Here is a 14,059-nt window from a genome sequence, read left to right on the forward strand (position 1 = left end):
TATATATATACAAATAACAAATATGGTTTTAAGATACATATATTGCGCACAAAATCATTTTACCTTTACTTTCATGCCCTGTCGGGCTGTTGGCTAAAATATCTTTTTCTGTTTCATTCTCCTTCCTTACTCCCCCTCTCTTTTCCCCCTCCTTTCTCCGTGTGGCCTGGGGGAGAGACTAGAGCAGTCATAGGGTTGCGGTAGCCTCTAATCAGTGTGAACAGCCAGCTAATTACCAAACCCTCAGCCCTGCCTGACTGTTAATTGCATACATTAGACACCATCAGCAGCACTGCAAGATTAACACTTAAAATCTTACCATTGCTGTAGTGGAGATGAGTTTCGTGAGCGTGTGTATGTGTGTGGTGCGAGCTGCCTCTGTGGTTGCGGGTGCTAATATTTAACACTTAATTAGACCCAAAATGGAAATGCTGCAACACAGAGATGGTTGTCGAGTGTTATAGCTGTTGCCGTGGTTGGGGGTGCTTGGGTGGGGGCAGCTGGTCGTCGAGGGCAACCCCAAGTCTCCGTGGAGACGACAGATGGAGTGACATTAAGAGCATTGCAGTGGAGCCATTTCAAATAATAAAATATCAATATTTACATTTTAATTACCCACTTCTAGCTCCACTAGGGCTATGTCAAGGAGTGTGTATGTGTGCATGTACACTGCAAGTTCCACAGGGCCAAGCCTTCTTGACTTCACAGGGAATGAAGAGCACCGCTAAAGTGACAGAGGTCGGCTCTATTTGAGAATTTCTTGGAGAAATACATGCTGAGAACTTTATGCAATATTGTCAAAGTTTATATTTCTCATTTGCCTATTTAAAAACTTTTTCTTCATTGCGTCCATCTATCTTTCTCTCACCCTCTACCTTTCCTTCCTCCCATCAATATAATGCTCATGACGGCAGGAATGACCACTCTGTGTGTGTGTCTGTGAGGATGTGCATGTGAGCACAAATTTGTCAGGGGAACCATGTGAACACACAGCTGAGCAGCTTACACACCAACTCACTATGTCTGTACATGGCACACACAAATTCAAAACACATATAAAACTGCTGATCAACACTTTCACGGACAAAAATGATTATGATGTTGAAATTGTAAGATATTTAAATATTACTTGTGTTTATATATGAATTTCTTCATTCTTCAATGAAATTGTATTAGGCAACTGAACTTATTTTTTGTTACGTTATTCTCCTAATTGCCACCAACTTAATCTATCCATCTAATTTGGCTGAATTTACTCTCTCAGCTTGTCCAATTACACGACTTGTGACAGTCTATTGATCCTTTGGTGGATTATCTTTTCAAAACAATATCCTGCAACACTCTGGAAAAAATCCATTGTCTGTCCAAACAGCAACAATGAATGCTTATTTAAAAAGTACGTAAATATATATCCAGTAAGAACACAGAGTTCAAAAGAGGTAAAAAATTTTAACGGTCATGAAACAGACTTTTTTTTTTCTGTTAAGCACTATTGATGTATAAAGAAGTAGAAACCTGCTGACTATTGGCTTTAAAACAATGGTCCCTGTACTGTACATGCCTTGTGTCAGTATATGAGATTATAAGGCTGTGTTGATTTTATCTTCCTAATCCCCCGTAGCTGTCCATAGAGAGAGGACCCCAGAAATTCCACAGGGATTAATTTACCATTCACAGATTAGAGATATGGTCTCCAATATCATCACTGAGGACAAGCATCGAAGGGAAGGGCTCAACAATTGGAGCAATGAGGAGGGGGAGAACAGAGAGAATGAGAGAGCGACTTAAAAAGACTGAAATAAAGACAAAGATGAAAACGAATGCACACAGAGCCTTCTTTCCTACAGCACCATACCATAATGTCGTAGCTTGAAGACAAGAACATTAGACCTCATTCCACCTCCTCATCTGGGCCTGAAAAAGCCTGGGCTGAAAATCTTAATTAATTGTCCAATAGTGCTGCGGGGTCATTATGCATTGCAATAAAGAAGCGTGTAATTATGAGATTTAACAGCCATTACCAGGGCCAGGAACTCATATGTCATCATCAGCAACCAAGCCAATGGTTTGGTACGGCTATGTGTGTGGCTTGATGGACAGCACACATTCACAATGCACACAAATGTACACAATGCCATGTTGCTCTATAGTGGTTATATAGATATACATATAAAATATAATGATATATAAAAATACATTTGTTATTCAATAAGTAAACAAAAACTTGTATATTGGTATACACACCTGCATGCAGACTAACAGCGAAACTGAAAAAAACACACACACACACACACACACACAGACACACACACTTTCACTCACTGACTCAATCAGTCTCACCCAGACAATAAGGCGGCCAGCTGTGATAGCCGTCTGCAGATGAAACATCCCATCAAGATTAAATAGACACAAAAATACACATATTATTACTACCCTGTGTGTCTGTTCTATCCACTTGTGCACAGTGAAGCACTGAGACCATAGGCCCCAGTCATTTGCCCTATAGCAGGTGGCAAAAGTGGCAAAACATCACTGAAGTGCTCAAGCAGAAAGAAAAGAAAAGAGAAAAAAAGATCTGAAAACATTTGTGGTAACAGAGTTTGTCAAAAGGTCAAGAAAAGCACATATATCCTCCCTTTTTGGAGGGAATACATCTATTCAAATGTGCATAGAGTAAAAACAAAGCAAATTTGGCATTGTCTTATTTCTGCACCAGCGCAAGCCTCAGTCACACAGGCCTTTGTAACCACTGCTTTTCTGGCACTGGTTGGCAAGTGATTGCTGCAGGTTGCTGGCTTTTGCTGGATGAAAATCGGTTTGGCCATTAGCATTAGCAGATAGCTGTGGTTGTATGGAAGACACCAACTTGTCTGCAAACACTTGCCAACGATTCACCAAGCAGTAGTGACTTGAAACTTGAAAAAGTGTGACACACACCAGAAATGGGAAAACATCCCTTTTTAAAAGGCACAGATTCTGCTTTGAAGGTGACTGCCTCAAAGATTCACTACCATTCATCTCCGACAAGTCTGCACCTTCCTTATAAACAACAGAAAACCCCTGCAACCAAGGAATTATAAAGGGATTTTCAGTCTAGTGTCACATACCACTGTTTGACCAATTTTACATAGTGACTGCAAGCGACCACTCGTCAACCAGTGGTGTAAACCACATTTTTCCATATTGTTTGCCAGTGTTTACTGACTGATCTCTGGATGTTTAAAACAACAACAACAAAAGTACAAAACTAATGAATCGTTATGAAAATTGATGATTTAAAAAAGAATTTCAAATATGGCTGAATTGTTCGGAATTCATCATAAATGACCTTTTAAAACTGTTATCCAACACTTTGGCAAAGGGACCGCCCTAAAGTGTTTATTGTATGTGTGTGTGTGTGTGTTGTGTGCACAGGCCATAAGTTGTTCCCAGCTGGTGACAGGCACGCTCCAATCCTATTTTCCCACCTGCTTATTGTCTGATGGAAAGGATGAATCCTCCAGGCCATTATTTAAGAACGATGGATGCAGGAGGAAGGAAGGTGGAAGAAACAGGAGCGCAAAGGGAGACAGGAAGGAAAACAATAGAATAACAAAGGGGGGTAAGGAATAAACAAATAAACACAAACATGAATGGGAGATAAGGGAAGTAGAGGAGAAAGAGAAGGCAGGAGAAGCAGTAGGAAAGGGAAAAGAAATAAGTAGTGAAGGAGCAATGATAGGTGGAGAAAGAGAGAATTAGGACAGCAAATAGGAAAATAAAAAAAGAATAAAATGGAAGATGCAGACAGAAACCATGAGGAAAGGTGGATAGATAAGCAGAAAGAGGAACTAGAGAATAACTATTTCATGCCTGTCTGTGAACTTTGCATGAACCGCCAGAAATAATGTGATGCCATGACAAGTCGGTCCCTCCTTCCACTAGATTTGTGGCAGGCATAGGTGTGTTAAGTGTGTGTGTGGGTGTCAGTGGATCCCTGTATGTGTGTGAACTCTTTATATTGCTTTTGGTGTGTGTGTGTGTGTGTGTGTGTGTGTGTGTGTGTGTGTGTGTGTGTGTGTGTGTGTGTGTGTGTGTGTACATGTGCGCTCCAACAGATAGAATAGGATGATGATGATTTGAAATGGAGTTTGGCCTGTGCGTAATTATGATCATCTATCTTTATGCCCCGCCAGCATATCATATCATATCATATCACATCACATCATCTCTCTTTCTCTCTTTCTTGGACAACCACACACACACACACACACACACACACACACACACACACACACACACACACACACACACACACACACAAGCAAATTGAAAGTAGTAAAAGCTGACTGTTTGCTAATAATGACTTAGATGATGATGGGCTCAGATGGTGTGCTGATTTATTTGTTACTGCTCGTCTGATTTCACATATTATAAAACTGTGCATGTATGCGTATGTGTGCATTTGTCTGCATTCACTACGTATCACTGCTTCCTTATGAATATGTGTATGTGTTTTTAGAAGCGTATGCTTGTGTGCCCAGGGAAGTAAGTGTTTGTGTATGCAGGCTGGTGTGCGCCAATGTATGCAGCTTGTTTCTCGTGTGTGTGTTGTGTGTGACAGATATTATTTGATGCAGATTAGTCAGTGTACTCAGATTGCGGGCTGTGTCTCAAAGGCTGATAGACAAATGAATTTGATTTGCAAATGTAATCAAACTAATAAGAAAAAAAAACAGCAATGGACCGCTGAGCTTTTACTTGAACTGAAACCCATCTATCCACTGAAGAAATGTGTGACTCTTTTTCCTTTTAGAAATTAGAATCACAATAATTAAAATTACTTGTAATGAGAGGCCGTTCCAAAAACACATTTTCATCAGACATCAATTTTAAAATTAGCGTGAGTCTTAACGCACTGCTATTAGTTTTCTTGTTCCGGACTGCCATTACTTTCATGCAACTTCATTTTTTGATTCGGGTCTTATTTTGAGTGACACATACATGGATGTAGCCACCATGACGTCATCCACTGGTTTTTAAGCATCCACTCACCGCACTGACACAGCTTCCTAATAATTAGTGCTAAGTTGCATACAAATAAAATACTGCAGTTTTACTCAGCAAATGGAGCGCAAACTTCTTGGATGGGGTGTGCCTTACAGGAAGACATTAGTGGAGGTGAAGCATAGGAGACAGCTGTGGCTATAGTCCGTGTGTTGGCAGTTACCTCACAGTGAAGGGGGCCATGCCCCTAGTTTGTAGTTGTTATAAGGGGCGACATACCAAAGATTATTTTTCTCTTACCAGACTGTAAACAAGTTTAACTGGGCCTTTTAACAAAGGACATACCGCTGTGGACATACCGCTGAGCCAGGCCAAGAGGTTGCTCGAGGAAGTACAGATTTTGGGACTTAGACTTTATTTGTTGTTATCACAATGGCAGTGTGTATGTGAATGTACATATTATTGTGCGTTTTTAAGGTAACCACCTGAAGCTGGGTGTTTGAGTCTCATCATAGGATCGTCTTTATGGAAACATTGTTGACAAATATGTGGCAGTGTAGAGAATGGCTATATATCTATTTACTGCAATGTAAATATAGTAGGGATTCTTTAATATTACATCAAGATACTGTAGTATATAAATATTACCCAGAGGTTAACCTTCAGATATGAAGGTGATTAATTTAAGAATTATTTTTTACACATTACTTTGTCAGATTAATTGATATCGGCAGATCTGTGGGCTCAAATTGTGATTTGATTTTAAAACATTTATTCAGTTGATAAAACTGCATAATGACATAGAAAAGAAACAAAAGTGAATAGAAGAAAAAAGTTACAACCAAGTAGGCAAGAAAGAAAAAAGCAGCGTACAAAGAAATGAAAATGGTTTCGCCTCTGTTCTCTCATATTGATGACATGCTTCCAATACCCACAGGCTTAATCCAATAAAGAAAGCCCAACTTAATCCAAACATTAAGCTCAGATATCAAATATTCTTTTCCTAATTTGATTTCATCAATATTTGTTTTCATCTGCAAACAGTGATGTGTTTGTTTGTATGGGCTGCAAGAGGAAATCATGGTGCTGGTGCACTGGAAAATAAGATAACTCTTTTGCATGAATGTGGACAACGAAACAGACAAACACATGCGCTCACATGAGTAAACACATATACTTGAAACCAAGACCTCAGCCTCTAAATGTGTTATCTAGCTCAGGGATGAGCAGAAATGGAAATCAAACACGCCAAACAGAGCTCAGAGAAAATCAACAGAGACTAGAAACACACATAAAAATTACGTACTGAAGACCCTGAGACCCTCGATAACAATGGCAAGAATGACCAAGGCAATGAACTAAATCAAATACTAAATCTAAATCAAACTCTAATAAAGTCATATTTATGAGTTTGACCCCATCAGCATATAGATTGGGTAGAGTCTTTATTGTCACTTAAAGTGAGTTTATAAGCATAGGAACAAAATCTAGTGATTGAATGTAAAATGTCCAGTATCAACACCTTTGTTTTCTGGCTACAGATCACTGGTGTTTACTCTCCATTCAGGCAAATCTCAGGAATTCGCAAGAGTTTTCTACCATTAAACATTTTTAAAACATCTGCTGTTAAAAATCTTGTTTTAAATGTCATCGTTTTACACACAAACATAACCTTTTATCATGTTATGCACGTAAAGACGTGAAGGTTTAGGAGAATAAATGAGAGCACAAGTTATAAATCACCTGTATTTCTGTTTGCTTTTACACTGTCAAAAAATATAATGTCTGTATGGTGAGCTATATGTGTATGTCCATGTGAATGCACTGTATTTTTTGTGTGTTGTGTTTGTGCTTAAGAAGGCACCCACCATGCTGTGACTGTCAAGGTGAGCTAGCCTTAGCCGACAGAATGGGGGCATATCTGCTTGTGCGTCTAGTTGTTTCCATGTGTATTTCCGCGCATTTATTTCATGGAATCTTAGGGGCAATATCTTTGAGGGAGAGAAATATTGTAAAATGTAGTAGGGAATTCACAATAATGAACAGTGAGGGAAGAAATTAGGACAAAAGGAGGCAATAATATTATTTCAGAAGTTTGATGCCAGTAGAGCTCACTTGTTTGTGTGGGTTGTTTTTCTTCTGATTTACCACTCTGTTACTAAGCGGAGCAACCTCTTTGCTGATTGATGACATCACCAGACTTAATCAGGAGGGCTGTAGAGTGACATCATCACATCACCAGTCTGGGCTTTTACATCTGTCTCACTCTACATGCGCACAGATGTGAGCAAACACACACATGCACACGCACACAGAGCTGTTTTGCATCTTTCAGAGCTCATTGTGAAGTCTTATAATGTGTGTCAGTGTTAATTTAGTGAGCTGCAGTTTCAGAGTCAAGCATCCATATGTACGCGTGTGTATATGTATGTGTGTCTAAAGGTTCCCCATGACTGCCGAGACTCAACATTTGATTTGCTAAAAGGAGCAGGACACTTCTATTAATCAATATTTGCTGACTACTGGCTGCCTCTCTGGCTGATTGACTGGCTGTGTAGTTACTTGACTCACTGATTGGCTAACTAACAGACAGAACGGCTAACTGCTCGACTGGTTGGCTAAATCTCTAAGTGAAAACCATTTAAAACATGTCCAAAAGAGAAACACCAGAAGAAACGAACACTGGCTACAAAATCTGAGGGCGACTTTCCTCTTTGGCTGCTTTACTGCGATATGTCAACGTTTGTAGAGAGGCACATTTCAAATAGCGATCAGGATAATCATCTCAATCTGAACACATAAGCAAAACCAACGAGCACTGGCCTTCCAGTCAGTGGTCGCTGGCTGGGAGGTTGTGAGAAGAGGACCATGGGAGGGGATAGGGGTTGAGAAATGATGGTGACTTGATAATGAAGAGGTTAAGAATACCACAGAGAGAGAGGGTGGGAGGTCAGGTCAGGGAGGGGGAGAAAATGAGGGAAAGACAGAAAGACACAGAGGGATAGAGAGCAAAAGGAGGACGTCACGGGACAGTTTTAAGAGGGAAGGGTGGGGGGGTGGGGTATTTAGCCAATGGGTCAAAACAGTATTGTGTTAAATGCTCTCTGGGAGTATCTAGGTTATCTAGACTGTTCACATCCCATTTCCTGTTCTTTCAACGCATGTGTTATTCTACACCTGAACTTTGCCACTATTATACCTGTGTACGTTTCTAATCAATTACTAAAATACTTTCGGTATGGCAAGTTGTATAAATAAGATTATATTTTGAATAATCATCAACATAGAACAACAGAAAAAAGAAAATAAAGAGAGCAATCAAACATCTCTCAAGAATGAAATAAAGTCTGGTAACAGCTGCAATAAATGACTAAAGAACAGGGCATAAGAGAAAAAATAAAATAAATGTCCATTTGTAATAACTAGCAGGGAAGAAGGAATATGTTACTTACTAGGGGATAAAACAGAAAAAAAGAGCATAAGTCAAAATTTTCTCAAGTGGTTATTGGCTTCAGCTGTAAACGTTACACAGTGTTATTTGTTTTGAATAAGCCTACTCATATAATTAATGTACAAAATTACTTTAAGAGATTCATTACGCTTGATATATAAATTCAAAATAGCTTTTTTGAAGTACAAAAGCTAAAGCACACTGCGAATGTGATAACAGCTGAACCTCAACTACGCTCACACCAGTGTTTTAACCCCCAAGTTCATCTCCAAATCCATATAAGAGGAATAGAGGGGGAAAAGGGAAAAAACAATAAAGAGACATATTAAAGACAGTGAATGTAAAAGAAAAAGAGAAAAGTATGCAGAACAAGAAGGAAGAGGCCTGTGTTCCTCACCTGTTATTCCATCACCACCAAAGTCCAAACCCCTTCTTCTCTATCTCCATAAAGACCGATTAAATAAACGAACCGATGGCAAACCCCTCTTCACCTCCCATCCCCCATTTTTTTACAACTCAATCATGCCGTGCTACTGCTGGCACATAGACTGCTTATCCCGAGTGTCAAAATTGAAAGGGGAAAGAAAGAAAAAGAGGAAGAAAGACTGTAAGAAAAGAAAGAGCAAGTTAGAGGAGATAGGGAAGCAAGAGAATAGTGGAGGGGATGTGGGGGGTGGCCCAAGAGCAATTTCTTTCGTGAATAAAGACAGAACAGGGGAGGGGGGATTGTGAAAAAAAAAGCACTAATGGCAAGGCCTCTAGTTCTGTTAAAATAGACGGCGTTATAGGTTCTAGCTCTCATTCGTTGATTCATTCATTTGTTCGTTCCTTGCTCTTTCGTCAAGTCAAGTGCTCGCTTGTCTGTCTCGCTCTTTTGTGTTCATGAGTCTAGATAAGAGCTGCTAGTATGACTGCCCGGTAGTCATTTAGCTATTATGGAAGGAGAGAGAGAGAGAAAGAGAAAGACAGAGAGAAAGAGAGAGTAAGAAGAAAGAAAAGAGGATGAAAAGACTAATTCTACTGACAGATAAATGGCTCATTTGAATGGCCTTTCTTTCTTTTAATTCACTCTCTCATTTGCTCCTGTTTAAATATTTGCTGTTCTTCCCCCGCTCTTCTCACCTGACTACTCTTCTTTCCTCCTTCAAACACGCATACACACTTGACGATGACATGTAGCCTAATACGCAACTGGAGTTGTCTCTTTGAGAGCTATTAAAATGAGATCTTCGCTTTACTAATCCATATTGGACGGTAAGGCCTTTCATGGCCTCTGAATAATAACTTCTGATATTTCCACAGGCCCGCAGTTTCAGAGTGTGACCGTTTCCTGCTCACGTACCACTGTATGAAAATGTGTGCACGTTTGGAGTCATTTGTCTATGTCTTGTCACCGTTTGAATCAGCAAAAAAGCCTTATGTGGCACATCTGTGTTTATATATTTGCCCGTATTTCATCACTCTCTTTGAAACACGCGGATCTGTGAAGTACACGCGCATGATTCCTTGTGGGATAACCAGATACACTCAGTGTGTCTGAAACCTCATTTTCCTCTCCTAATGACATATCAAATGTTTGCATAAGGCCATATCAGTATGGAAATCAGCGTGCACACACATAAGTCTTAGAATAAAAGAACCAATCAAAGAGATATGCGTGAATATGTGCGTGTGTGGTGTCAAAAGTCTCTAACGTCGGGTGATTGTGTGTGTCAAACATGACACACACACTGACACACACAAACGCGCGTACCCTAGCCTTGTTATCCGGGGGCCTGTCTTGCAGGCAGCCTCTCTAACGCTGAGTGATGTTTAAATTAGTTTACAATTTAGGCTCCTCGCTATCCACAGACGGCTCTTAACTCAGTGTGTGTATGTGATGTGTTTTTCTGGGTGTGTTTGTGTGTGTGAGAGCGTAACAAATTGTTGCCAGTACGGCAGACATCTAATGACTTCAAATTAGCTGCCTGGCGCTTGCCTTGACACGTTGTTACCACTGTTAGCAGCCTTTGTGTGCGTGTATGGGTGTGTGCGCGTGTGTGTATGCGGCACATCGCAGCCATATCATGAAGCATAAATTGGCTTCACCTCCCCTCTCTCTGCCTCTGTCTTTTTTTTCTTTGTCTCTCTGTCTCTCTCCATCAATTTGATTAAAAAAATTACTGTACCATGGAGAGCAAAGACTTGTGCATGTGTGTGTTCACATGTGCAACCTGCAGAGAGTCACCACACACACACATGCACGACAAGATGTGGAACAAGATGGCTGAAAAAAGGTTAACAGGTCTATCTGACTCTATTCTTTGTGTGTGTGTGTGCGTTTGTGTGCATGTGTGTGTGAGAGGCTGATAAAGAACGTTGAGGAGGCGTATTTCTTTCTGACAATCCTTTCCAACCTGAGTGAACAGTAGATCACTTTGTGTGTGGACATGTATGGGTGTTTGTGTGAGCTTGGTGTGAGTGTGAGTATTAGATAGGTGTTCAGCGCTGTAAACAGTGAGGATTTCATAAGGTGTTCACTTCACACACACACACACACACACACACACACACACACACACACACACACACACACACACACACACACAGGGAAGATGAAGAGTTCTATCTTTCTCTGTGAGCAGTGGATTGCCTTCCTCGTTCATCTAATCACGCCATCTTCTCTCCTCCGCCAAGCAATCGTTGCGCTTCGCTCGCTTTATACAGAAAGCTGCACACACACACACACACACACACACACACACACACACACACACACACACACACACACAAACGTACATGTGTGCCTGTGCATATATTTGAGTCCTTTTGTGTATGTACGTATGGATGTTCAGCATAGTTTTGTTCAATAAGTTTTTATTCGCTGAAACAAAAGCTAAACATTTTGCCATAGACCTCATCTTGAATCACTTGAGTTATTATGTTAATTTTGCGATCTTGTACTCCAGCTCCAAATTTTATCAGATTACGAGAGAAAAGAGGTTAGTTTAAGTTAGTTGAAGAAGATTGAATTCTTAAATTCCTCGCTTTTAGTAATGAACCTGTGAGAGAAAGGGCACAGGAGAATTTTCTTTTTCCCTACCTGGAATATGTTTGGCCCAACCAATGTTGACCACCAGCTCTCTGTCCGCCAGGTCACACAGCGTAGTCAGGGCCTTGATGTCGCTGTCTGGTACTGTCGGGTCCGGCATGGCATAAATCTTCTCTGGCTCAGCCACCAGCAGGTGAGATACGATTTTGTTATCTGCAAGGCAGCCAAAGGCAACTGACATGACCACCAGACAAGGAGAAAGACACAGAGACAGAGAAATGGTGAATTTTTGTCGTGTAAGGCTACAAGTTGTTTCACCCCAGTCCGGTACAAAAATATGAAAGGTCATGTGCAAATCTCATATTATGGCCTGCTGGTAACACATGCGTCTTAAGCTATATTTAAGACAAACACGCACAGTGGACAAATGAAGGAGAACTGGTGGATCTATTTTGATAGGGGGTGCATTTTGCTTGCATTGTTTGGGACCACATCTCCCCATGGAGTGAACAGTGATTGCAAATTAATGATCACCTAGGTCTCTAAATTGTTCCGTAAAATGATGTGAATCGTATGCTTTCACCTTGGAGTCATCCCACTAAAGAACTATTGCAGATTTTGGACCAATATATCACATGATGCTCTTTTTCCCTTTAATTTCTCACCTGTCTGTATTCCCATAGGCAAAAATGAAGCATCTGATGTAAATTCAGACTCGTTAGGAGTATGAAACATTAGGAGTGTGAAACGTTAGGAGTATGAAATCAACACACAATTTTCAGATGTTCACATTGCAATAAGCATAAATTTAAAACCTTTCAACCCTTGAATCTGCCAAAAACACACTATTCCTTCAAAAACACCAAATTTCAAGTGTTGATCTTATCTGAAAGCCTTTTTAGAGTTTAGCACAAAACATAAAAAAGGACTGCACAAAAAAAATCAAACAAGGTATTGAAATGTTTTAAATATAAGCGATTCTCCAGTGGTTATAGCCTTCTACCGCCAGTTGATCCAAGATGCCCAAAACTGTTGTTTTGTAAGACAGTCTTAAGAAGTTTCACTGATACATACAGCAGGGAAAGATAACACTGAAAGCCAAACGGCTCAGCCGGTAATGGTGACATGTGGTGATGAGACCTCTATGGCCCATTAGTAACAGACTGATACCCTGCTTCCAAATTAATCCACTGACTAATCAAGCATGGGAATAATAACAGAGGATAGAAGCGCAAGAGTGAAGTGAAGGATAGAAAAAGAGAGCAAGATTAGCAATGAAAAAATGGGAAAAGATAGAAAGGTAGAAAGTGAGTCATGAATAGATTGTAAAAGACAGACAGGAGGAGTCCAGAGAGCGACAGCTAGATAGAGATAAACAGCAAGAGAGAGTGAAAGAGAGTTGTGGGGATGAGTTGTGTATTGATCTAACACTGTCCACCACCCCCAATTCTCTTACATACACCCACACATACACAGTGTGTGAGTGTATACATATACTGCAGTATCTGTGGGTAAATCTTATTTAATGTTTCCCTAATTAGAATCAATGGAAGCCCATTTCCAAACCCTGGGCTATTGTTCTGTTCTCACACAATCAATGGGGACGCTGAAGCTAGGGATTGGGCAACAGATAGATAGGCTGTGTGAGTGTATCTGAGGGAGAGACAGAGGGACACAACGTGTGTGTATTGACTGTGTGAGAGAGAGAATGAACAAGAGAGATAAAGTAAGTCTACATTAACTGTAATGTATTTATTAAAACGTGCAAATTTGATTTTAAGTTGGACAGATTTATCTTCATGAAAATAATCATTCATATTATGGAACAGATGTAAATAGCACAGATTAAATACATATTTTTTTTCCTGTATTCTCTTCCAAATTATGATGCCTGAAAAGAATAGTTTAACAAGACTAAAAAGAGTTAAATATAATTTTAAATTAAATAGCCTGCCAAGGAAGGCCTTCAGATAGCTCACAGGTGCTTTGTGTAAGCAAACACACACAGTACAAACACACACACATAGTGTACACATATTCACTTTATCCCATCATTTCAATGATTAGTAGTGCAAAAGTCCCAGTAAGCTGTTGTGCAGCCATTCAGCATATTGGCCTAAACCAGAATATGCTCCAGCTTTAAGCAAAATGGGCTTTGGGGACCAAGCTGCTAAACACTGCTCAATCTGCACTGCATATGGGTGTGTGTGTGTGTGTGTGACGTGTGTGTGGAGGCAGACGGTTAGCTAGAGAGCTAACTCTAGTTTGATGCGGTTGCCAGATTGGATTTAATCCGGATTAGGGCTCTGGCTGGTCTCCCTCCCTCCTTTTCTCTCACCCCTCTTCCCTCCTCTCTCTCTGAGAAACGGCCTTGTTTAGACTCGTTCTTTCTCCCTCTCTGTCTCTACCTGTCTCTCTGTCACTCTCACTCACTCTTTCCCTTGTTAATTTTTACTCATCAGGCTTTGGCTTCGGTTTTATTCTTTAAAAAACTGCAGCCAATCCAACCGGTGCTAAATGAATACCTTTATGGTGAAATATTACACATATAAAATGTTATGATCCCAAACTGGTAGCAGCAGAAACAGGGA

General features: G+C 40.3%; 1 protein-coding gene across 9 annotated transcripts in view; it reads right to left on the bottom strand.

Annotated features, from left to right (window-relative positions):
* Nucleotides 1–14,059, bottom strand: part of esrrga (estrogen-related receptor gamma a) — a 162,220-nt gene that overhangs the window by 16,804 nt on the left and 131,357 nt on the right. For 7 of the 9 annotated variants that reach the window (XM_042214267.1, XM_014340141.2, XM_042214261.1 and 4 more), the window contains one exon: nucleotides 11,520–11,702. In XM_042214267.1, the coding sequence (XP_042070201.1) occupies nucleotides 11,520–11,702 (183 nt within the window). The remainder of the gene's footprint in view (nucleotides 1–11,519; nucleotides 11,703–14,059) is intronic. The other 2 variants (XM_005915037.2, XM_005915038.2) reach the window with 1 other exon arrangement.

The sequence above is a fragment of the Haplochromis burtoni genome, unplaced genomic scaffold, assembly GCF_018398535.1.
Source record: "Haplochromis burtoni strain Fernald_Lab_line unplaced genomic scaffold, NCSU_Asbu1 Contig_11, whole genome shotgun sequence".
NCBI lineage: Eukaryota > Metazoa > Chordata > Actinopteri > Cichliformes > Cichlidae > Haplochromis > Haplochromis burtoni.